Source organism: Pseudopodoces humilis, chromosome 11 (genome assembly GCF_049639895.1).
Source record: "Pseudopodoces humilis isolate 2021_Gansu_Grassland_sample_001 chromosome 11, ASM4963989v1, whole genome shotgun sequence".
In the NCBI taxonomy this organism is placed as follows: domain Eukaryota; kingdom Metazoa; phylum Chordata; class Aves; order Passeriformes; family Paridae; genus Pseudopodoces; species Pseudopodoces humilis.
In genome coordinates this window covers 24,723,566-24,745,211 of record NC_142210.1, presented here as the reverse complement: position 1 = coordinate 24,745,211, position 21,646 = coordinate 24,723,566, and the positions used below count along the sequence as shown (strand labels likewise).

Below are 21,646 nucleotides of genomic sequence, written 5' to 3'. Positions count from 1 at the left end.
CTTTCAAGGTTAAGCACCTTGAGCTCCTGCCCTAAGCCAAGGGTGGCCTCAGGGCAGGAGCAGAGCTCAGGCTGCCTGGACACCAACATGGAGGGACAGTGGGAAATCTTCCTAAAGTGCAACAAAATAAAACAGCAGTTTTGTGGTGGTTCCAGGTCTGGCCTCATCTTCCTCCGTGCTGTTTGCCCATGCCAGAGCTGTCCTGGGAGCTCCCATGGCTCCTGGGGAGGGACCGGGCAGGAGAGGGCTTTGTGCTGCATTCCCCATCTCTCAGCTGTGCCTTATCTTCCCATGCTACCTGAAATCTGGCTTCTTTTACCTATGTTTTACCTCTCAGCCCCTGATAAAAGACCTGAGCTGTGCAAAAGAGAAGATGGCTTTGCTGGTCTGTGCCCAGCCCTGCATGTACAGGCGTCACTGAGCTGGGACCCAGGGCCAGGCCACCCTCACCTGTGTCAGAATGGGCTGGGCTGTCCCCTGCCCAGCCCCTGGCCCTGCTGCAGTGGCCATGGAGCCGTGTCCTCTCTTGGGTTTGTTGGGACCGGGTCAAGAACCTTGGACTTCCACTGACTGTTGTGCTACAGAGGGACTGAGGAGAGAGCACAGATGGATTTGTAAAATTCTTGATTAGTTTGGAGGGCCCAGAATTTAAAGAAATGTCTGAAAGTTTGACTAAGGGCCAATCTTCACCTGTGTTTGGGCTGTTGGCACATGGTTCAGCTTTCAGCCTTCTGTGATGTTTCCTGCTCTGCTCCTTCAAAGATGCTCCAGCCCCACAGGCTGCTCAGCCTGACAGAGCTCGAGGCTGAGCCGATTTGCTGGTGGTGAAACTTCAGCCAAAGAAATCACCGAAACTTCAAACTGAAAAGATAAAACCGCTGTGTCCCAGGCTCTGCTTGGGCTTCTGCCTTGCAGAGCGGCCGCTCTCTGCCCCCGGCAGCCGGCACGGCTGAGCTCACCCGGCCGGACCGTGCGGCGCCCGGTGCCGCCTCCCGCTCCCGTCCGTGCGGCCTGTCCGTGCCTCCTGTCCCTTCGGTCTGTCCGTGCCTCCTGTCCGTGCCTCCTGTCCCTTCGGCCTGTCCGTGCCTCCTGTCCGTGCCTCCTGTCCCTTCGGTCTGTCCGTGCCTCCTGTCCGTGCCTCCTGTCCCTTCGGTCTGTCCGTGCCTCCTGTCCGTGCCTCCTGTCCCTTCGGTCTGTCCGTGCCTCCTGTCCCTTCGGCCTGTCCGTGCCTCCTGTCCGTGCCTCCTGTCCCTTCGGTCTGTCCGTGCCTCCTGTCCCTTCGGTCTGTCCGTGCCTCCTGTCCCTTCGGCCTGTCCGTGCCTCCTGTCCGTGCCTCCTGTCCCTTCGGTCTGTCCGTGCCTCCTGTCCGTGCCTCCTGTCCCTTCGGTCTGTCCCTGTCTCCCGTTCCTGCGGCTTGTCCGTGCGACCCGGGGCTCGGTGTGGGCAGTGGGTTTTGGTGCGGGGCTGGATGTGGGCAGTGGGTTTTGGTGCGGGGCTGGATGTGGGCAGTGGGTTTTGGTGCGGGGCTGGCCGGCTCGGCTGCTCCCCGTGGCTGCACGCCCGGCTGGGGAAACTTGTTGTTCTGGAAGCTGCACAGTGGAGTAACCTCTGCCCCGGGTGATACGACAAGAAATCACCTCCTGGCCGGGACCCAAGCAAAACACGGGATTAACTTTGCCCTGTGCTGGCTTGTGGCTGCTGGGAGGCGGTGAGAGCTGCTCCCACCCGCGCCGGAGCGGAGTCTGCAAGGATGGGGACCAAGCTGCTCTGCCTGTGCCTCCTCACAGCGCTCCTCGGCTACTACATCTACAGCCCGCTGCCCCAGGACCTGGCCGAGCCCTGGACAGTGATGCTCGTCTCGGCTGCCTTCAGGGCCGTGGGGCACCTGGTGAGGTGGAGGGGGCCGGGAGGGCAGAGCTGCGGCCGGGGGGGTTCTCGTGCCGCTGGGGCTCAGGGCACACGCGTGTCCCGCTGCGTGTGTCCTGCGGGTGCGGTGTCACACTGACTGAAGGACAGGAGGAGCTGAAATGAAGCACTAAACGGACTGTGATAGAAAGAAATGTAGAAAATATTTGATCTTGCAGCCTTGAGAAAGGGCTGTTCAGGGCAACGAGTGAGATGTGGGGTGTGACTGTGGATCGACAAGCACAGACAAGTTTCTCTTGCTTTCCAGTCCTGTGCCCTGCTCCCTGACTCATCCCTGGTTCCTGTACCCGGCTCCCTGGCAGCACTGGCTGTCGGGGGGGGAGGACTAGAGCAGCTCTCACATTCTGTTGATTTTTGTGGTTTCATGGAAATCCACTGACAGAATAACTCCCACAAAACAGCATGTGTGTGAGACAGCCCTTTTTGACAAGGGGTACCTCTTTAGGGCTGTCCAATCTGCAGGAGGAGGGAGGATGAGGAGTTTTTTGGGGTGTGTCAGGGACCCCTGTTTTGATTTTAGGGGTTGAGGCAGTGGAAGATGATAGTGGTGAGAAAGAAAGAAACTAGCCTGCGGTGTTGGTGTGCTGCCTTGCTGCTTCCCCTCCTAAATCCCCTGCTGGAGGGAGCCTGCAAGGAGAGCACGGGCAGCTCATTGTCCAGGCCCGCCTGGTGCCTGCTCGGTCACACTGTCCCCTCCCTCGCCTCAGCACGGCACTGCGGGCAGCAGGAGCGTCCTGTTTGTGCAAGGACCGTGTGTTTTCCCTGCAGGATGGAGCTGTGTCCGTGGTGCCTGTTGTCCTGCCTGCCTGGGGACAGCGGGGCTGCGGGCAGGCATTTTGTAACTGGACTCTCATCTCCTGTGAAACCATAATCCCAAGGGACGGACGCAGCAACAGCCTCCCCGGAGCTGCACTGAATTAGATTTACGTGGCTCTAAATTGTCCGAAGTGCACCCTGAATGGCTGCCCAGTTACAGGGCAGTGACTAGCGGTCACTCAGGGCAGGGCTGTGTTTGCAGACCCAGTTCTGGTCTTTCGAGCTCCCTGATGTTGGTTTGATCAAAGGGAACAAAGTGCCACCCTCGAGCATTCCTGAGCAGTGGAATCCTCTCCAGAAGGGTGTGCCAAGAGCACGCGGCACGGCACATCTCTGTCCCCCGGGCTGTGGCAGGTCCTGGGGAGCCCCAGCCCAGCAGCTGCCAGTGCTGAGTCCCCTGGTGCCCCGCTCTGTGCAGCAGGGAGGCTGGCAATGTCTGCCTTGGCTGTGGATGCTCATGTCCTGTGTCCATGTGCTGCCAAGGTGGGGAACAGCCTCTGAGAACAAATCTGCCACTTGCTGTGGAGTCTGAGCCCTAAATCCTTCGAGTATTTAAGGAAGTGCCCCACACCCTTGGTCTGAAACGCCTGCAGAAAGTACAAACCACAACACGATGCTTTTGCTGTCGTTGTGTGACGTTTCCCCAGAGCCCCCTCCCTCCTCAGGCAGCTCTGTGGCAGCACCAAAGCCCAGAGTCGGGCCCCGCTCTCGAGCTGCCCGTGTCGGGTCCATGGGGAGCGGCCCCCGAGCTGCTGCCCCTCTGCAAGCTGAGCTGCTGGGAGCCCTGTGGGCACTGCCCAGCCACAGCCGGGCTCCCTTCCCTCTCCCTGGCTTTTGGAGGGTCTGTCCTTGCTCCTCACTGCAAGGGGGGGTGACTGGGGACAATGCTTCCCAAGGCACAGGGATCCCAAACCCCAAAGTGCTGCCTTTCCTGCTCCGTAACACCCAATAATCTCACACTGGGACAATGAGTGATTTTCAGATGAGGACACCATTTCCTTTTATTGATAATGGCCTGGAAACTGCAGGCAGCAGCCCAGTGGTTTTCCACAATGTAAATTGTCCACTTGTGCAAAACACAGCTCTGGGAGCACTGGAAATCCTCAGTGCTGGGGCTCAGGGAAATCCTCCCACCGCGGGGCTTTCACAAGCTCATTGGAGTCACAGCAGGACTCACTTTGACTCAGATATTTATTTTTTCAAGATGTTAATCCTTGGGGGAAAAAGCAACAACTGAGAAATGTTTATGCAAATTGTGTCAATGTTGTGGCTAAAACGGCAGTTCTGGCACCTGTATTTGTTTGTTTTCATGGAGCTGATGGCAAGGACCTGTGTTTCCTTTCGCCACGTGCCAGCGTGTGATTTAAAACCACAACACAGCGCCTGCCCACTCATCTCCATCCCAATTCCAGGGATTGGCAGGGCTCCTCCTGGCATTGCGCTCCAAGCCTTCAGAGAGAGGTGACTCAAAAATGTGGTGACAATCCCTGTCAAAGACTGCCAGCAAGGGCTGAGCTGTGTGCTATTCTAGCTCCTGAAACAGAAGGTTATGTCATGGAATCCCAGAATCCCAGACTGGTTTGGGTTGGAAAAGATCTTAAATTTCATCTCATTCCAGCCTCCTGCCGAGGTCAGGGACACTTCCATTAGACCCGGTTGCTCAAAAGCTGGTTATATGTAGATGGTGATTAAACAGTTGATTTAAATACAATTTTAAGAAAAACAAATACAACAGGCAGGGTCAGACTGTGTGACTGCACACCATCACAGCCTGAAGTCTAGAGCTTACACCATCAGCAGAGGACCAGTTACAGCATGGGGCTCTCACATTGTTCCAATAAAGCATCTCTTGGAAGCCAGACTTCAAACAGGTTCTGCACCAGGCTTGGATACTTTCTTTTAAAACTCAAGCCTGCTGTGAATTTCATCTGTTTTCACCTTCAGATAACATGTAAGAGCTTGGCTTTATTTCTTATTGTTTCAATAGTGATGTGATGAGGCTGGGGTGGGAAGAGGGTCATGTCCCACGGCCAGGGGTGGTGGTGGAGGAGCCGTGGTGCTGGTGCTGGCAGCAGCGCAGGAGCTGTGGATGGCTGTGTGCAGTGTGTCCCTGGGCTGTCCCCACGCCAGGCTGCTGGCAGGAGCTGTGGGTGGCTGTGGGTGGCTCTCTGTGCCGGTGCCGGTGCCGGTGGGTCGCTGGGCTGGGCACTGGGCTGTGAGGTGACCCCACAAACAGCGAGCAGGTGTCTGGGAGCAGCAGGGAGCAGCAGCCCTGGCTCTGGCCGGCTCTGGCCCTGCTGGGCAGCTGGTGGCAGTGTCAGAGCGTGTCACAGAGCGCTCCTCGCACCGCCGAGCTCGGATGGATGCGCTCTGCTGCTGTACTGACTCCTACAGCGGCTTCACCCGCTTGTGCAGGGCATTGCAGGCTCCACGGGAATTCAGTCTGACAGTAAAGACGGCTGCACTTAAAGAGTTTCCCCTTCTCTTGTGCTTTAGTCGGAGGCGGCCGAGCTGCTGGGGCTGATGCACTACATGGAGAGCTTGAGGCTGATCACGGTTGTCGAGCTCGTCGCTCCCACATCCGATGAAAACGTCACTGTGACAGAGACAGAGTTCGAGCAGGTCCCCGTCCGCCTGTACCTGCCCAGGAGGGCAGCCGGGGGGCTCAGGAGGGCCATGCTTTACTTCCACGGCGGCGGCTGGTGCCTGGGAGACGCAGGTGAGCTCTGCTCCATCGCTGAACATCTCAGCAGCCCTGCCAAGCGCTGCCCTTTGTTTCCCGGCAGCTGCCACAGGGAGGGAGGGGCAGGGGACCGGTGTGGCAGCGGATAAAAGCAGGGGGAACTTTAGGAAAGGCAGCTGAAAGCTGCTGCCCAGAGGAGCCGGCAGTTCTGGGCGTGTGTCCCTTCTCACACGCACTGGGCTCTCATTTCAGGCATGCACGGCTATGACTACATGTCACGGAGGATTTCAAACGAGCTAAATGCTGTCGTGGTGTCAGTCAAGTAAGATACATTCTCCTTCCAGATGGCATGAGGGTTTGGAGTAAATTAATCTGTTTCAATGAATCGGATTTTTCAATGTTTCTGTATTTGGTCACTTTCCTGCTGATTTATTCTGATTTATTTATTCTGTATGTGGTGCTTCCCTGCTGATTTATAAACATTTGTGAACAGAGGCTGCCAGGGTGACAGTGGGGAATTGTGGTTGGTGGCTACTTCGGCTTTATGAAGATGGGTGGGTAACAAAGTGGATCCTCTGGGATGGCCAGTTCCCACTTCTCTGGGCACAGGAGAAATAATTCTCTTTATTAACAGCAGGTACTAACACGCTTCTCTTGCCTCCACCAGCTACAGGCTGGCCCCTCCGCACCGTTTCCCCGCCCAGTTTGAAGATGTGTACGTGGTGACCAAGTTCTTCCTCCAGAGCGAGGTCCTGGCCCAGTACGGGGTGGACCCTGCGCGGGTCTGCGTGGCCGGGGACAGCGCCGGGGGCAACCTGGCCGCGGCCGTGGCACAGCAGGTACAACAGAAATGGTTTGCAAGCTCAGAATCAGTATTCTTGTCGTTTCACAGCCACTAAGAAAAGCTCAGCTCCCAGCACGCGCTGGTCTGTGCACACAGAATGTCACAGGGCACCAGGGACCAGGCGAGCGACTGTGCCTGAGCCCCTCAGTGACATCGGAGGGCTTGGGTGCCATCCGGACATCTGTCCCCTAAAAAAGGCTCTCTTCCCTCTAGTTGGGGCATCCATCACTCTGACCTTAAGCTCATGTTGACTGGTTTAGGTATGATGTTTGAAAAGGGAATTTTAACTATGTGACTCCTAAAGATGTAAATAGCAGGGAAAACAAACAAACAAAAAAAAACCCTCACCAAACGTTGCAGTGTCTGATCACAGTCTGGTGCCTCTTGCCCTTCTCCTTCAGCTTTATTAAATAAAGTCAACACGGTGTTGTTGCTCTCTTGAGGAGCTGTCTGGACTGTAATGAAACACTGGGAATGGTGGTGAATTTGCTGAGGATGCTGAAGGCAGAAGATGAGGGAGAAAATGGAAAATTTATTAGTGAAGAGGGGAAAAGGTTGACATATAAAAAAATGTCAGTGTTCAGTTCATCACATTTTATTTGTTACATCTCTAAGATGCACAGAATTGCTATTGCTTGTGTTGTAACATCTCAGAGTTAAAAACCAAACAAATGAGTGTGCTCTAAATTGTGTGAAATGATAAGGAGACCCAGAAACCTGAAAGTTTCATGATGTTTGAATGGAAATTTTCTGAATCTATAGAAAATCTTCTGTAAATACTTCAGAAAGCATCAAAATTTCAAAAAGTATTTCTCGAAAATAATTAACCTTCAATATAAGAAATAGAATTAAATTATATTTTATGTTTGAGAATTTTTATTACAGCATACTGTTGATGACCCGCCTATAGGTTCAGAGTTTCTTAATCCTGGTTTTATCAATATTTTGCTCAGGTTGCAAGATGCACGTCTTAATTCTTTACCTCAGGTGACCTGTCAGTGTGGGAGAACCGACACCTTTACTGATGCTTTGCGATGGTTTCTGGTTTTTTTCTACAGCTGTCGGAGGACCCTGAAGTCAAAACGAAGCTCAAAGCTCAAATTCTGATCTACCCTGCTCTGCAGGCCCTGGACCTGAATCTGCCGTCGTACCGAGACAACGCCGACAAGCCGATCCTGTCCAGGTCGCTGATGGTCAGGTTCTGGAGCGAGTATTTCACGTCGGACCCCGCTCTCAGGGAGGCCATGGACTCCAACAGGCACGTCCCGGCCGAGTCCAGCCACCTGTTCCAGTTTGTGAACTGGAGCCGCTGGCTGCCGGCGGAGATGAGGAAGGCTCACGCGTACGGGGGCCCCACGCCGGGCAGCGCGGAGCTGGCGCGGAGGTTCCCCGGCTTCCTGGACCCGCGGGCATCGCCGCTGCTGGCCAGCGAGGCCCGGCTGCGCCACGTGCCTCCCGCCTACATCCTGACCTGCGAGCACGATGTGCTGCGCGACGACGGCGTCATGTACGCGGGCCGGCTCCGCGCCGCTGGCGTGCCCGTCACGCACCACCACGCCAAGGACGCCTTCCACGGCGCCGTCACCTTCCTCGTGTGGCCGTTCAAGCTGGCCGTGGGCCATCGGCTGTTCGACGCCTGCCTGGACTGGCTGAAGGAGCACCTGTGAGCGGGAAATGGAGCCCACCCGCCCGCCAGGTGTGGCTGGGGCCAGGGAGCCGGGCTGGATTTGGTTCCGTCTCCCTTGCAATTCCCGCAGCGTAGGGGCTGGAGCGTGTCCCACCTTCTCTGGCAGGAAATCAGCCTGATCCCAACCCACACGTTCTCCCGTGCCGTCCTCTGAACCTCAAACCCCCGACTGCCAGCACTGCCCTGGGGCTCCTCTTCTGGCCTGCAGCCTCCGGGATTTGGTGTTTTGTCTCTGTTGCTGCTTCTTTCTTCCTGCCACAGCAGCCTCAGACCGGCGCGTGTGTCAAAGGGCCGGGTCGCTGTGGGACACGGGACGCGCTCGCTGGCTGCTGTCCTGTGTCCCCTTTGGCTCTGAGGGATGTGGCAGCAGGGCCCTCCTGCTGCCGGGGGTGATGGGGTGAACAGAAGCACCGGGAGGCTGCAGGAGGCTGGAGGGACCTGCCCATCCAGGCTGGGCTGGGGCTGCTGTTCCTGCCCTGCACAGCTTGAGGGAAGCACTTGGAAACCCTGTGGGACGGCTGAAAAATTGTGCAAGTGTTTTAGGCTTTGTTTGTTTGTTTGTTTTGGGGGTTTTGTTTATTTGGGGTTTTTTGTTGTGTTGTGGGTTTTCTTTAAAGCACATCTCTTTTTCCTACTTCCTTTCTTTAATCCTTGAACTAGCAGGAAATAGTGAAGCAAACCAGCACTGGATATTCACTGGAAAAAGGAAGCTGTGAAGGTCCCAGCCTTACGATAACACTGCTGCATGGTCTGTGCTCCACTTACCTGTTAAGTCATGTACTAGGTGTTCTATTGTCCTAAAAATTGTTCCTCAGATTCTACTATGTTTTCTTATAATCTAGAATTAGCTTAGTAGCTTTATAGGCTTGAAAAAGAAACATGGTTCAGCTGGCTGTGTGGAACAAATAACCTCTGTGTAAATGTTGTGTGTTAAATAGAAACCCTAAAATTTTTGACTGAAGCATGAATGCAGGGGTTGGCTGTTGGTTTAAGCAAATCAAACACTCAGCAGGTACTTCATGTATCCTGCTTTTCTTTTGCATAAAAGGTACTGAATCTTCAATAATTCTGGGTTATTTTTCCTGAGCGTGTACAGCCTGTTCAGATGGATTGCGTACAGGATGATTGCTGTTTTCCATCTTTGCTAAGCTGGATATAAACATTAAACCCGGTTTTGATTCCAGTGCAGTGTGTTGTGTCGCTCAGGTGTCCGGTTCATGGGCAGCAGGGGCAGGTGTGCTGAAGCCCCAGGTGTCAGCTCTGCTCCCACTGCTGGCAGGGGCTGTCGGGGAGGGAGGCAGCACTGCTTCTGTAGGTCTCTCTTTGCACCTCTGCACACCCTCTGGGTGCACATCTGGGCTCCCTGCTCAATCCCAGAGTGTTTGGGAATTATTCCTCGGGTCTCCCTGCAGCTCTGCCAGCACATCCCAGCGCTCCAGTTGTGCTGCAGTTTTATTCCTCCCACATTTGGAATTAATTAACAGCCTCTTAGTGTTCCTGAGGAAGCTGGGCTTTGGGGTTTTGCTCAGTAACTCCTTTGGTCTGGTTTTCTATACAGTTTTAGGGTCATGTCCACAAGAATGTTCCCTGGGATGGACATCTCTGGGTTGTGAATGCTAATGGAATGAGCCCAGCTGGGGTTTCCAGGAGGACAGCCTTGCTCAAGAGACTGCTTGGCTAGGATGGTTGTTTTGGATTTGGAGGGGACGTGCCCACTTCACATCCCTCAGCAGGTTGCCCTGCTGTGACCCAAACTGGCTTTGGTTTTTCTCCTGCCCTGCAGCTCTGGGATGTTGCTGATAGAGCAGCACTGGGCTGAAGTGTTGGGGTCAGGTGGCTTTGCCTCGCTCCAGGGGTGCTGGAGGTGCTGTGCCAGCCCAGCTGGAGCAAACCTGGGCCATCCTCCCTGCCCACGCTGCCACTAATATCGTGTTTCCTCAGGCATCAGCTGTGTCAGGGACACAATGTCTGTCTGTAAGGCAGAAGAAAAAATTATGTTCTAAGCAACAATGCCAGCCAGAAATTGCCAGCCTTCCGTTGTGTGTTTTTATAGGACTCTCTTGGAACCAGAAGTAAATGGCTTTTAAGCACCAGCACCTAAATATGGACTCATGATTGATTGGGCTGTATGTTTTTGTTTAGGTTCTTAAAATAGACTTTCGGGATTGGAAGTGCGTGGTGAGGCACAAAATGAGACAGTGAAAGCTGCACTATTGATGTTGCTGGCAGGAGAGGCTGGAGCTGCAGTAAACAACCCATTTATCCACACCAGAAAACAAGACAAACCACCACAAGGGAAGGCTTTGGTACTCCTCCAAAAGCCTTCCCTTGAAGGGAGAATGGGATTTGGTGGTTGACAGTCAAGGACAAAGCTCAGGCTCACGACCCCGTTTGGAGCCAGCTCTGGGTGCAGAGATCAAACCCTCCAAGGGTGTCCAAGACTGATCACAGACTCTCCTAGCACAGGGTGCACTGGTAGGTGCATGAAGAGAATGGGGTTCCTGCTTGCAAGTGAGTCAAGGAGGAAATGAGGCATCCTCGATGTATCCCCAGCAATCCGGGCTTCCCCATTACCCATTTCTGAAAAACCCTTAACGTTTTGTTGAAGTACTACACTGGTTAAAAAAACCAAAAAATCCCCAACAAACCACCCTCAAAACCCCAGACCCTGGGACCTGCCAATGCCCTTGTGTTCCTGGTGTTTCTGGAGGTGTTGGTCGAGCTGTTCTTGGTGTGCTGTGTGCTCAGCCGGGCCCTCGCTCCCGGGAAGGGCTCGGGGAGGGTCCCAGCGCTGCCCTCGCAGGTTCCCCCTCCTGATTCCTTCTGGTTCCTCACGCTGACCCTGGCTGGAGCCCCCCAGCAGGACCCAGCCTGCCGTGCCAGCAGCTGCCTGGCACCAGGTGCTCCAGAACCACAGAGCCTGCTGCTGGGACCCCCAGCTCAGGGGTTTCTCATGGACAGGGCTGCTGAAAGGCAATGGAATCACAGGTACCAGCGTGTGTGACTGGGACAGCCTCAAGATAACTAAGGGTTAGAAAACTGTTGAGAGGTACAATCAACTGATGCTATAGTCACAGAGCTGTAAAGCAGGGACCAATCTAAACCTACTGAAATGGCATTAAGGAGCAGTTCTTGCTCCCTCACCAGTTTTCTGAGGAGTTACTGCAGCAGGAAGGAAGAAATGCTCCATTTGTTCAGCCCTATTTTATCCTTCAATGCAACAGCAGCTGCCTGAATGAACAAGATATTTAAAAGCTGGTAAATGAGAAGCCAGTGTTGGTTATTAGCCATGGGGGAAATTTTAAATCAGCTTCTGTAACGCCTAAATATGAGCTGATTTATTTGCCTTGTCCCCCAGAGAAAAGCTGCAATAGCTTTTTATATGTATTAATAGGGTTAATATTTGTTAACTGTGAAGTACATCACAATAAAGGGGAGAGGGGAGGAAGGTAGAGAAGCTGTGGCTGCCCCATACCCCAGGATGTTCAAGAGCAGGTTGAATGGGGCTTGAAGCAGCCTGGTCTAGAGGAAGGTGTCCCTGCCCATGGCAGAGGGGGTGGAATAAGTCTCTGTGGGGTTTGGTCACTCTGCATTAGCACCATTAATTGTATTTTATGTTTGCCAGTAACTGATGTAGCAATGCTGAGCAAAGCAGCGAGCTTTGGAGCGGTGATGCGCTGCTGCCTGAAAACGAAGTCTCCTCTTCCCACCGGCTGTGCCCTCCCGCGGGCCCTGGCTGTCTCAGGGCACGGGGTGGGAGCAGTGGGTGCCTTCTCCCTCCCAGCTGGTTTCCCAGTAGCTTCCTGTGAAGGGGAAGTGTTGTTTGCATCTCGACAGCTCAGCAAATAGATCCCGCCTTCGCCTGGCCCCGTTCATGACCGAGCCGGGCGCGCAGGCGGCGGCAGCCGGGATCGCACAGCTCTGCCGGGACTGCAGCACCACGGCCCTGGCCATGGTAAGGGCTCCAGTGCTGGGCAGCCTCTTCTGTCCTCTACCAAGCCCATTTCTGAGTGTGCTTCTAACTGCTTTACCTTCTTACCTTAAAAGTGATCCATCGGCCTTTTCCTAACAACTTGCTAAATTAATGTATCTGTCCACGCCAAGCTTTAAATTATTATTGTTGTTTAAAGTGCTAATGTCCATGGTGTGCTCTCCAGATTTAGCATCTCTCTAAGCTGTTGGGTTTCTCCTCAAGAGCAGACAGGGCTCGGCAGGTGCAGCAGGTGAGGTCTGAGCAGAGCGAGCTCTTTCTGTAGCATTTCTGTCTCCTGGGGGCACAGAGTACGTACAGAGACTTGATGGAAATAGCTTTATGAAGTCTTTGTTCTGCCTCATGATCTCCCTTCGGAATGAAATACAGTGCTTTGACAGCAGAGACCTGTGAACAAGTTCTTGACACTGAAACACCTTTGGAAATGCTTAACCTCAGCCTGAGTTTAGTTTTGATCTATATCCCAGTTTCTGGCATTTAGTTTTCCCTGCTGTCCAATTGTTTGCTGACCCTGTATCCAAGGCTCTCACCAAAAGCTGTCTGTGTCCTGCAGCAGGGGCAGGTGGCTTTGCTGAGGAGGGAGAGGAGTAAATATTTGAGATCCTGCTCTATTTCCTTCCCTGAAAGCATTTCTTGAACCAGCCTTTAGAGAGAAAGCGAGCTCATGTGTGCTGCAGCTTCGGAGAAAGCTTTGGCAGAGCGCACAGACGGGCTCCATGCTCCGTGCGCACGGCACACAAAGTGCTCGGTTAAGGGCTGGGTTAATTTAACAAACACATCTCTCCTGGCTCTCTGAGGAGTTCTGAGCAGGGTTCATCCCTCACCAGCCTTGTCAGCAAACCCCTGCCTCAGTGACGAGGGAGGAACACGGGACTGGCCTTGGGTAACAGGCAGATGACTCCACGAGGGGCTGACAGGGCACCCGTGGGCTGGTTTCACTTTCCTGGCCCCTGGAACTGCCCTGGCTTTGGCCAAGCAGCAGCTGGCACGTTGTGATTGCCACCTTCATCCAGGTGATGCTCCCACTTCCCCACACAGCTCTTTGCTGTGCAGTTTTCATCTTGTTCTGTACCTGCTCAGTGTCTGCAAGTACTGATCCCGTGTGTGAGAGACATTGTTTGAGGTCACATATCCACTTACCCTGTAGGCTGGAAGGAAATAGCATTCACTGATTACAGCAATGATATAACGATAACTGTGCGATGGTCTTTTACTTGGGTTTGGTGTTTATTCTTTTACTTTTGATTTTCCAGGCGATGAATGAGACCAGTGAGTGTTTTCTGATAAACAAAGTACTAGAAAAATATTATCTCTCCACCATGTACACCCTCGAGTTCATTTTAGGTGCCATTGGAAACACCATTGTGGTGTTTGGCTACATTTTCTGCCTGAAAAAATGGAAAAGCGGCAACATCTACCTGTTCAATTTATCCATATCAGATTTGTTATTTCTGTGCACTCTGCCAATACTGGTGAACAGCTACTCCCAACATCAGTGGGCAAAGGAGGGCATGCTGTGCCACAGCAACAGGTTCCTGCTGCACGCCAACCTGTACAGCAGCATCCTCTTCCTCACCGCTATCAGCGCTGACCGCTACATGCTCATCAAGCACCCCTTCAGGGACCACATCCTGCAGAAGAGGAGAACAGCTCTTATGGTGTCCATTGCCATATGGATTGGGGTGATCCTGGAGCTGCTGCCACTGGTGCATTTCCTGGAGCCTCCAACTCCCACCAGCAATTACAAATGTCTTGATTACGCGAGCTCTGGAGACCCCGTGAGAAACCTCATCTATAGCATGTTCCTGACTGTCTTCGGTTTCCTCATTCCTCTCCTGACCATGTGCTGCTTCTACGTGAAGATGGTTCGTTTTCTTAAAAACAGGAGCGAGCAAATCAGCTCTGCCCTGCCCCTGGAGAAGCCCCTTACCCTGGTGATCCTCACCATGGTTATCTTCTCCCTGCTCTTCACTCCCTACCACGTCATGCGCAACGTCCGGCTCGCGTCCCGAATTCCGGCCTTGAACGTCTCTGAGTGCACGCAGGGAATCATCAGCACCATTTACATCATCACCAGACCCTTTGCCTTTCTAAATAGTGCCATTAATCCTGTTTTTTATTTCCTAATGGGTGACCAGTTCAGGGAGATGCTGATGGCCAAAACAAGACAGCTCTTGGGCAGGCTGGCAACCACTGGGAAGTGAAGGAGTAAGGAGACCTTGCAGTGGGAGAGGTCTGGGAGGAAACTCTCTTAGGGAGAGCATTCAGCAATGTGATTTTTTTTTAGATAACTTTATTTATGCAATAGAATAGGTGTGAGCTGATTGTGTTCCTCTAAATGCAGCTGTTACCTTATTGTATGGGAGATTTCTGCTGAGCTGCCTCCAGCAAACCAGGAGGGATGCTCTGCTGGAGCAGGACAGCAGGACCGTGCTCTCTGACTGGGACACCCCACAGCCAGGTAACACTGCCATCAAAAGAGCATCAAGTCAGCTCTTGGAGGGAGAACACAGTGCTCTCAGACAGCTGCTCTGTGAGCCATAACATGGGCTTGGGCTGGGACACCACGCGCCTTCCTGCGTCACCAGGCACGCTGCCACGGGCACTCACACAGCCTCTTGTGGGGGATGGAGTTACCTGTCTCCAGTCTAGCTGTCCATAAGTGCCCGTGGCACCCACAGCCTGAAGCAGAACTTAGTTCAAACTTCATTAGCAAGTTCTACTAATGAACCAGGAGCTAATGAGGAGCCAGTCCCTGCCTGATCCCTGCAGGATCGATCAGCAGCACAAGTTACTCTCCAATGGACTGACCTGACTTCAAACAGACGGGAAAGATCGATGGATTCATGAGCTCATGTGAGCTTGGGCTGGCCAGGGCTGCTGGGAAGGAAGGTGGGCAGGGTGTGGGCAGCCCCCTCCCCTGCCTGTGCTGCTGCAGGCACCGAGGGGCCCCAGCCCTGCCAGGGACTCTGCTCCCCAGCACAGGGATCACCCAGCTCATCCTGGCTTCTGCTCTCTGATGTGTCAGTCACCTGCAACGTGCCTCACCGTGCTGGAGGCACCAGCTCCCAGATAATAAACCGCTTAAAAAACTAGAAAATATCTCCTCTGTGTTGTTTTACTTTGTTTGCTGACCTCTGGAGTATCCATGAAACCCCAACATCAGCCTTGGTCTGTGCCCCATGTTCCAGTGGCTGGACACAGCCCTGTCACAGTGTTATCAAGGCAGGTCTGGGTCCCAGCCCCACACAGCAGCAGCACTTCTGTGCCCGCCAGGGAGACGACTTTGGGCTCTTCACAGAAATGCAGAAGAAACTTAACTAGTTTTGGGGGTTTTAGCCCAGAAACAGCTGTACAGAAGCTCAAGGTGCTTTGTCAGTTCAGATTTCCTCCTTGAGGCCGGGTTTGCTGGAAGAGCAGCACCCAGGTGTCACTGCCCTGGTCTTGCTGGTCCTTGTCCTCTGTCCTGCCCAACGAGCCCAGGCCCCGAGGCAGGGCTGCAGCCACGGGCACACTGGGTGCCACTGCCCTCTCCAGAGGTGTCTGTACACAGGTGCCATCCCATGGCCAGGAGCTGATTTCTCTCTGTAAACGATGTTCAGTGACAGTTTTTATGGATTAATATGCTCAATTATTCGTTTTGCTGTGTCCACTGAGGTGAGCAGGATCATCTCCTCCTTCTAAGTGACTGAGTCACTAAGGGCTCCTGCCTGAGCACACACTGGCATGGCATTCACCCACGGGCAATCATCAGCCTCAAATGCATCCTCTTTCTGCCAGTGTATACCCCAGATCCATCATCAGAAAGGTGCAAAGGCAGAGCTGGTGCTGTGTCCTGGGATCCCAGTGCTGAGCAGAGCTCCCAACCTTCTGTCACCTGGTTTCCTCACAGTGATGCTGGTTTTGCCCCAGCACCTGCCTGGTCACCTGTGACCTGCAGTGGTCACGGCAGGTTCTCCTCAGCTGGGCAGCTCCAGACAGAGCCCAGGCACCTCAAAGGGCTTCAGAGACTGCTGGGCTCTGGTCCTTCCCCCTTCTGAGACAGCCCTGGTTTGTACTTTCGATTTAGTGGCAATCTCTAAAGTCTCCATGACTTCCATTTCCCTAAACTAATGAGAGAAACTTCTGATCATGACACAGTTTACTGAGGTGCCGCTGGCCTTGCAATGAAAAATGTGATAGAATAAAAACCATTATGTTCAAGCTTCGCATACTCTTTAATTCTTCTACTCCTGAGTAGTACATGGAAAAATTGAACTTAATAAAGCACCAAAGCATTACCTGGTTCACCTGAGCTGGGCTAAGCAGGGCTGAAGCGGGTGAAAGTGTGGGTACAGGCAATGGGCAGTGGGTGCAGGTGTGGGTACAGGAGATGGGCAGTGGGTGCAGGTGTGGGTACAGGCGATGGGCAGTGGGTGAAGGTGTGGGTACAGGCGATGGGCAGTGGTTGCAGGTGTGGGTACAGGCGATGGGCAGTGGGTTGTGGGTGCAGGTGTGGGTACAGGCGATGGGCAGTGGGTTGTGGGTGCAGGTGTGGGTACAGGAGATGGGCAGTGGGTGCAGGTGTGGGTACAGGAGATGGGCAGTGGGTGCAGGTGTGGGTACAGGAGATGGGCAGTGGGTGCAGGTGTGGGTACAGGAGATGGGCAGTGGGTGAAGGTGTGGGTACAGGCGATGGGCAGTGGGTGCAGGTGTGGGTACAGGCGATGGGCAGTGGGTTGTGGGTGCAGGTGTGGGTACAGGCGATGGGCAGTGGGTGCAGGTGTGGGTACAGGCGATGGGCAGTGGGTGCAGGTGTGGGTACAGGAGATGGGCAGTGGGTTGTGGGTGCAGGTGTGGGTACAGGAGATGGGCAGTGGGTTGTGGGTGCAGGTGTGGGTACAGGAGATGGGCAGTGGGTTGTGGGTGCAGGTGTGGGTACAGGAGATGGGCAGTGGGTTGTGGGTGCAGGTGTGGGTACAGGAGATGGGCAGTGGGTTGTGGGTGCAGGTGTGGGTACAGGAGATGGGCAGTGGGTTGTGGGTGCAGGTGTGGGTACAGGAGATGGGCAGTGGGTTGTGGGTGCAGGTGTGGGTACAGGAGATGGGCAGTGGGTGCAGGTGTGGGTACAGGAGATGGGCAGTGGGTTGTGGGTGCAGGTGTGGGTACAGGCGATGGGCAGTGGGTTGTGGGTGCAGGTTCTCCCAGGCAGAGCCACACTTGGGCTGCAGGCACCGGCATCAGCACAGCTGGACACAGGCTTTGGTTCTGATTCAGATGGAGTTTTTTTGGTTTCATTTTGTTTTGTCTTCCCTTATTTTGGGTGTGGACTGAAAATGCCTCCAGAACAGGAATTCAGCTGTGAGTCAGCCTGAAAACAGCCCGAGTATGTTTTAGTGGCGGTAAGTGACCTAAAAATAGCTGTTCCTGGGAAGAGTGGTGAGGGGAGGGCGAGGGGCTGCCCTTGGCCCTGCCTGGCTGAGCACTCCCAGCCCTGCTGGCACTTGCCCAGGACCTTGGGCTGCACTCGGTCTCCTCCTCAGGTGTGAGCTGCAGGAACCTGGCTTTGGAGGGGATTCGCAGCCAGCTCCACACCCCTGAGAAAACACGTGGGTCTGTTTCTTATTCGTTCCAAACCCGACCATACCTCAGGTCCTCTGCAGCTTGGAACGCGTAAAACGTCCTGCAATGTTTTTCCTGACATTTAGAGGGGATTTGCCTTTGTTCCCATGGCCTTTTGCCCCAGCACTGCCCGGGCAGCGCAGCCCTGGGCTCAGGTGCCTCTGCTCCTTGGCCCCAGCTCTCTTCAGTGCTCAGTGCCACAGCAGCTCCTGCTCTGCTTTATTTTAATAATGGTTTATGAGGACATGTGTGCAGAGCAGCAAACTGCCCAGCCAGGCTGCCCTGGGGCTGTGTGAGCCTGCCTGCCCGGCCAGCCCCGGCCACTCGGGCAGCTCAGAGCCAACTGCTCCTGCTGGCAGCAATGAAGACACTAATCCAGCTGACTTCTGCTTGGTTTCAATTCGGTTTTCACTTTCTAAAAATATTTAAGCTAAAAATATTCTTCCTGGAGCCCAGGAGGAGCTTTACCTCGGGGCACTGTGTACAGCAGCCCAGCGCTCTCCTTTGGCTGGGGAGGTGTGCTCACCCCAGCCCGAGGTGTGCAGCACTCGTGGAAACACCTCCAGCTTCACCTGCTCATTCAAAGCAGCTTTTGGATCAGCAGCATCGGGGTCTGACTGAGCACACAAACACCTGGGGCAGAGCGCTGCAGGGAGCTGGTGGCAGGGCAAGGTGCCTACAAGACTCATCTTCCTTTCAGTTTTCTGTGCCTTATCGAGCTTTTGACCCACAGAAGTGAAGTGGAACATTTAACTGCTGCTCTGCTCATTCTTGCACTCTTGCCTCACTTCCTGACACAGCTACATAAGAGTCACAGGATGGAAGGTCTCACAAAAAAAAGTCCAGATGAAATAATTAAATTATTTGAAAAACAAAGCAATCCAGCAGCTTGCCTGCTGCCTTTTGAAATAAATCCTGTGCTCTTGGTTGCTCCAAGGCTTGGTCTTAGGAATTCTTTTTCCTTCCCAGAGACCTGCTCTGTTTGGTAAATGCTGTTCAGGGACAGACACGGCCCGCTTGCTGTTGGCCCGATTCTTTCCTTCTGGTGGGAAAGGTGGGGACAAGCCTGGCACAGCCCAGCTTTCCAAAGAGCCTGGGGGAAATCGTGGAGGAGCTGTTGGGGCACCCAGCAGGTGATGCAGCGCTGGGCAGGGCCTGGGGAGCGTCCCCTGGGCAGGTGAGGGGCTGGAGCAGCGGGCAGTGCCGACAGAGCAGGGACTGGATCCCAGCTGCCCCAGCAGCTCCATCAGGATGGGGCTCCAGAGGGGTGGGACAGGAGCTGTGGTGCTGCTTCCCTGCCTGCACAAGGCTCCTGGGCTGCTCCTGGGCTGCTCCTGGCTGCCACAGGTGCACAAGGAAGGAGCAAGCTGAACAGGTAAGGATGGTCTATTTTATAACTCAATAAGTTACAGCAGAAAAAAGCGCTGCTGGCTGTGGCACTGCTTGGGGCGGCGTGGTGAAGCAATGTGCTGGAGAGACAGGCTGTGTGAGTGTGGTGGGACAGATGCAATCAGCAGTTCCTGCAGAGGAGTACAGTGACCCAGTTTGGGTTATGTAGCACGGGAAATGTGTGTTCAGTGCTCGTGCAGCAGCCTGAGGTGAGCTGCTCTGTGCTAAGGCAGGAGGTGAAGTGTGGCACATGGAAGCAGGGCCAGTGGCTTCTGCAGCTGTAGTAACAGAGGCAGGGTGCAAAAAACTAATCCTTAGAGCTGGGTGACAAGTGAAAGCACTCAGAAATGTCCCCTGCAAATGGAAGTATGAGGAGCAGCTGTGAGCCAAGGCAGCCTGGAGCTGCCCCCGGGCTCTGCAGGGATGCCCAGCACTTCTGTCTCAGCTGATCTGGCAAATGGCTCAGGATGTGGGAACCCTTCCAGCGGGCACCTCCATCCTTGGATGGTACTTTTAAAAGTACTTTGGACTTTCTCTTTCTCTCTTTAAACAATCCCAGAGTCTCCTTTCCCCTGATCAGCCTGTGGAGTCTCTCAAAACAAGCATGACATTACCTGGTGGGCCCTGGGCTCACATCTCCTTACAGCTCCTGGCACTTGAGGGGTTTTCCATTCTCCTGAAGAAATGCAGCTCCTGGGATGCCTGGTTGTGTTCCCCTGGCAGGTTTACTAGCGGAAATCCTCCTCCTGCAACAGCACAATGGCTGGGGGCTCTCCAGGGTGAGCAGCAGCCAGGGAAAACAATCATCATCCTGTTAGAGCACATTTCTACAGAGGCCTGAATTTAAAAACCTCGTGTAAGAGGTTCAATTGCCATGATTTTATATCTAGCAATATATTTTTGACAGGAGAGGAAGTGCTTTATCATCCTAATGTTTATTTTTCTTTATGGTTTTTGGGGATATTCCCAATATTTTTGCAAGGAATGCTTTAGCTATCGACCACCCTTAGAAATGCCTGCTTCTCTGAGGTTTGTGTCTATAGTTCTGTCACAGAGAAATAAGCTTTCCCTGATCTGGGAGCAAATTATTTTCAGTGCCCATTTGTCTTTCAGGCTGTTTTTTCTTATTTCCTTTTAATTAGTATTTGAGCATTTCAGGGCAATCATTACAAAATGGTGGCACTTCATGCTGCTCATTTTGCTTCATGTAAAGAAGTGTCACAGGATGCTTTAGATGGCTTGATTTCCACAAAATCCCTTTGAATTCAGGGTTTGGCTGTGTTTTAGGAGTGCTGTGGCCCCAAGTGCCTGTCCCAGCCTCATCCCTGCCTTCCCACAGGAGCAGTGCACGTCCTTCACCCTCATCCTGTGCATGGAGCTGGAGCTGATGAGCAGATGCTCTCTCCTCTGCTTTGATTTCTGTTATTTCCTAGAAGGATTGCAATAGTAACCTCAAAGGATCCCAAAATGACTTTTCCTGTTCCCATCTGAGATTAATTCAGTCTTTGTTTTCTCCTGCCTGCAACACCTTTGGGCAGTGTTTGGTATAACTTGGCATGGGAAGAAATAACATCAGAATTGACCTTGTACCAAAATAAATAGAGAGGAATTAATGTTTAGTTACAATTATCCTGTTCTCATAAACAGTTCCTCTGCTTACTGTGACATACAAGGTTCCAAGGGGTTTGGTGTGACTTCTGCTATGTTTATGAAAGCAGCTTTTCCAGACCTGCTGCCTGTGTGAGGAAGAAAAACCCAGCTTACCTCCTAAACTGCTTTTCAGACCATTCTATGTAGCTTTACACAATTAAAGTACTGCTTTACGCAATTAAAGATAAAAATAAACAGAGTTTAATGGTCCCTCTCAGTTACTTTATTCCTATATTGAATCTATCAGAGAGATCAGTTTTTCTTAAAGCTGCTGCCCATCACAACAGTGACTCAGCCTGTTGTGCTGATAGCATTCAGTGTAAGTTTCTCCAGCAGTGTTCCCTAGCATGCCAGGCTTGATTTTGATTCCTTGGGCTCTTTAAATCTTATTTTAAAGCAGGTTTCTGCTTCATGCCTGTAACATGCAGACTGTAAATCCATGGAATGGACTCACTGTCTGGATGTGCTGCTTCTTATTTATTTTTCTCTCTTTCTGTAATAGTATCTGTTACATTTTTCTTTATATCCCCTTCAATAGCACAAGAGACAAAGGATGCCTTTTTCACTAAAAAACCCAATTAAAACATGACCTAATGATTAGTTACTTGCAATCTGATTTTTATGACATGTAGCTATAGTCACTACTTGATTAGAAAGAGTACAACTTTAAACACTGAGCTAGAGAATCCACTGGTGTTTACAGAATGAGCTGATCATTAACTCTGGCTCTGGGGATGTCACCCTACATCCCAGGGTGCCCATTGCACAGCTTCTCTGGGCTGGGCAAGCTCTGCTCTGGATTTCTGTCCCTGGGGAAGGGCTGTGCCCCAGTGCAGCAGGGCCAGGAGCACGGACACTGACAAACAGGATGCACGTTCAGGAGCAGCTGTGTCATAGAAAAGCAGATCATGGAAGTTCTTGCTTGGTGCCAGGGTGAAGTGGGTGATCTGTTCTGTCTGTCCCCTGTCTGTCTGTGGGGTCTGTGCTTGTCACTGTGCTTTGGTGAACAAGCACAGGGCCCATCATCCTGTCTGCAGTTCTCGAGCAATGTGTGATTAC

The 21,646-nt window shown here is 53.0% G+C and overlaps 2 protein-coding genes across 2 annotated transcripts; both read left to right on the top strand.

The window, feature by feature from the left end:
* Window positions 1-1,693: 1,693 nt before the first annotated feature.
* On the top strand, window positions 1,694-9,139 carry AADAC (arylacetamide deacetylase). Its single transcript, XM_005525148.3, has 5 exons — window positions 1,694-1,888; window positions 5,239-5,461; window positions 5,678-5,747; window positions 6,093-6,264; window positions 7,328-9,139. The coding sequence occupies exons 1-5, from the start codon at window positions 1,751-1,753 to the stop codon at window positions 7,934-7,936; spliced, it is 1,212 nt and encodes a 403-aa protein (XP_005525205.2). The 5' UTR covers window positions 1,694-1,750; the 3' UTR covers window positions 7,937-9,139.
* A 2,707-nt stretch (window positions 9,140-11,846) lies between these two features.
* SUCNR1 (succinate receptor 1) lies at window positions 11,847-14,252 on the top strand. Its single transcript, XM_005525212.3, has 2 exons — window positions 11,847-11,911; window positions 13,201-14,252. The coding sequence occupies exons 1-2, from the start codon at window positions 11,909-11,911 to the stop codon at window positions 14,149-14,151; spliced, it is 954 nt and encodes a 317-aa protein (XP_005525269.3). The 5' UTR covers window positions 11,847-11,908; the 3' UTR covers window positions 14,152-14,252.
* The last annotated feature ends 7,394 nt before the right edge of the window (window positions 14,253-21,646 follow it).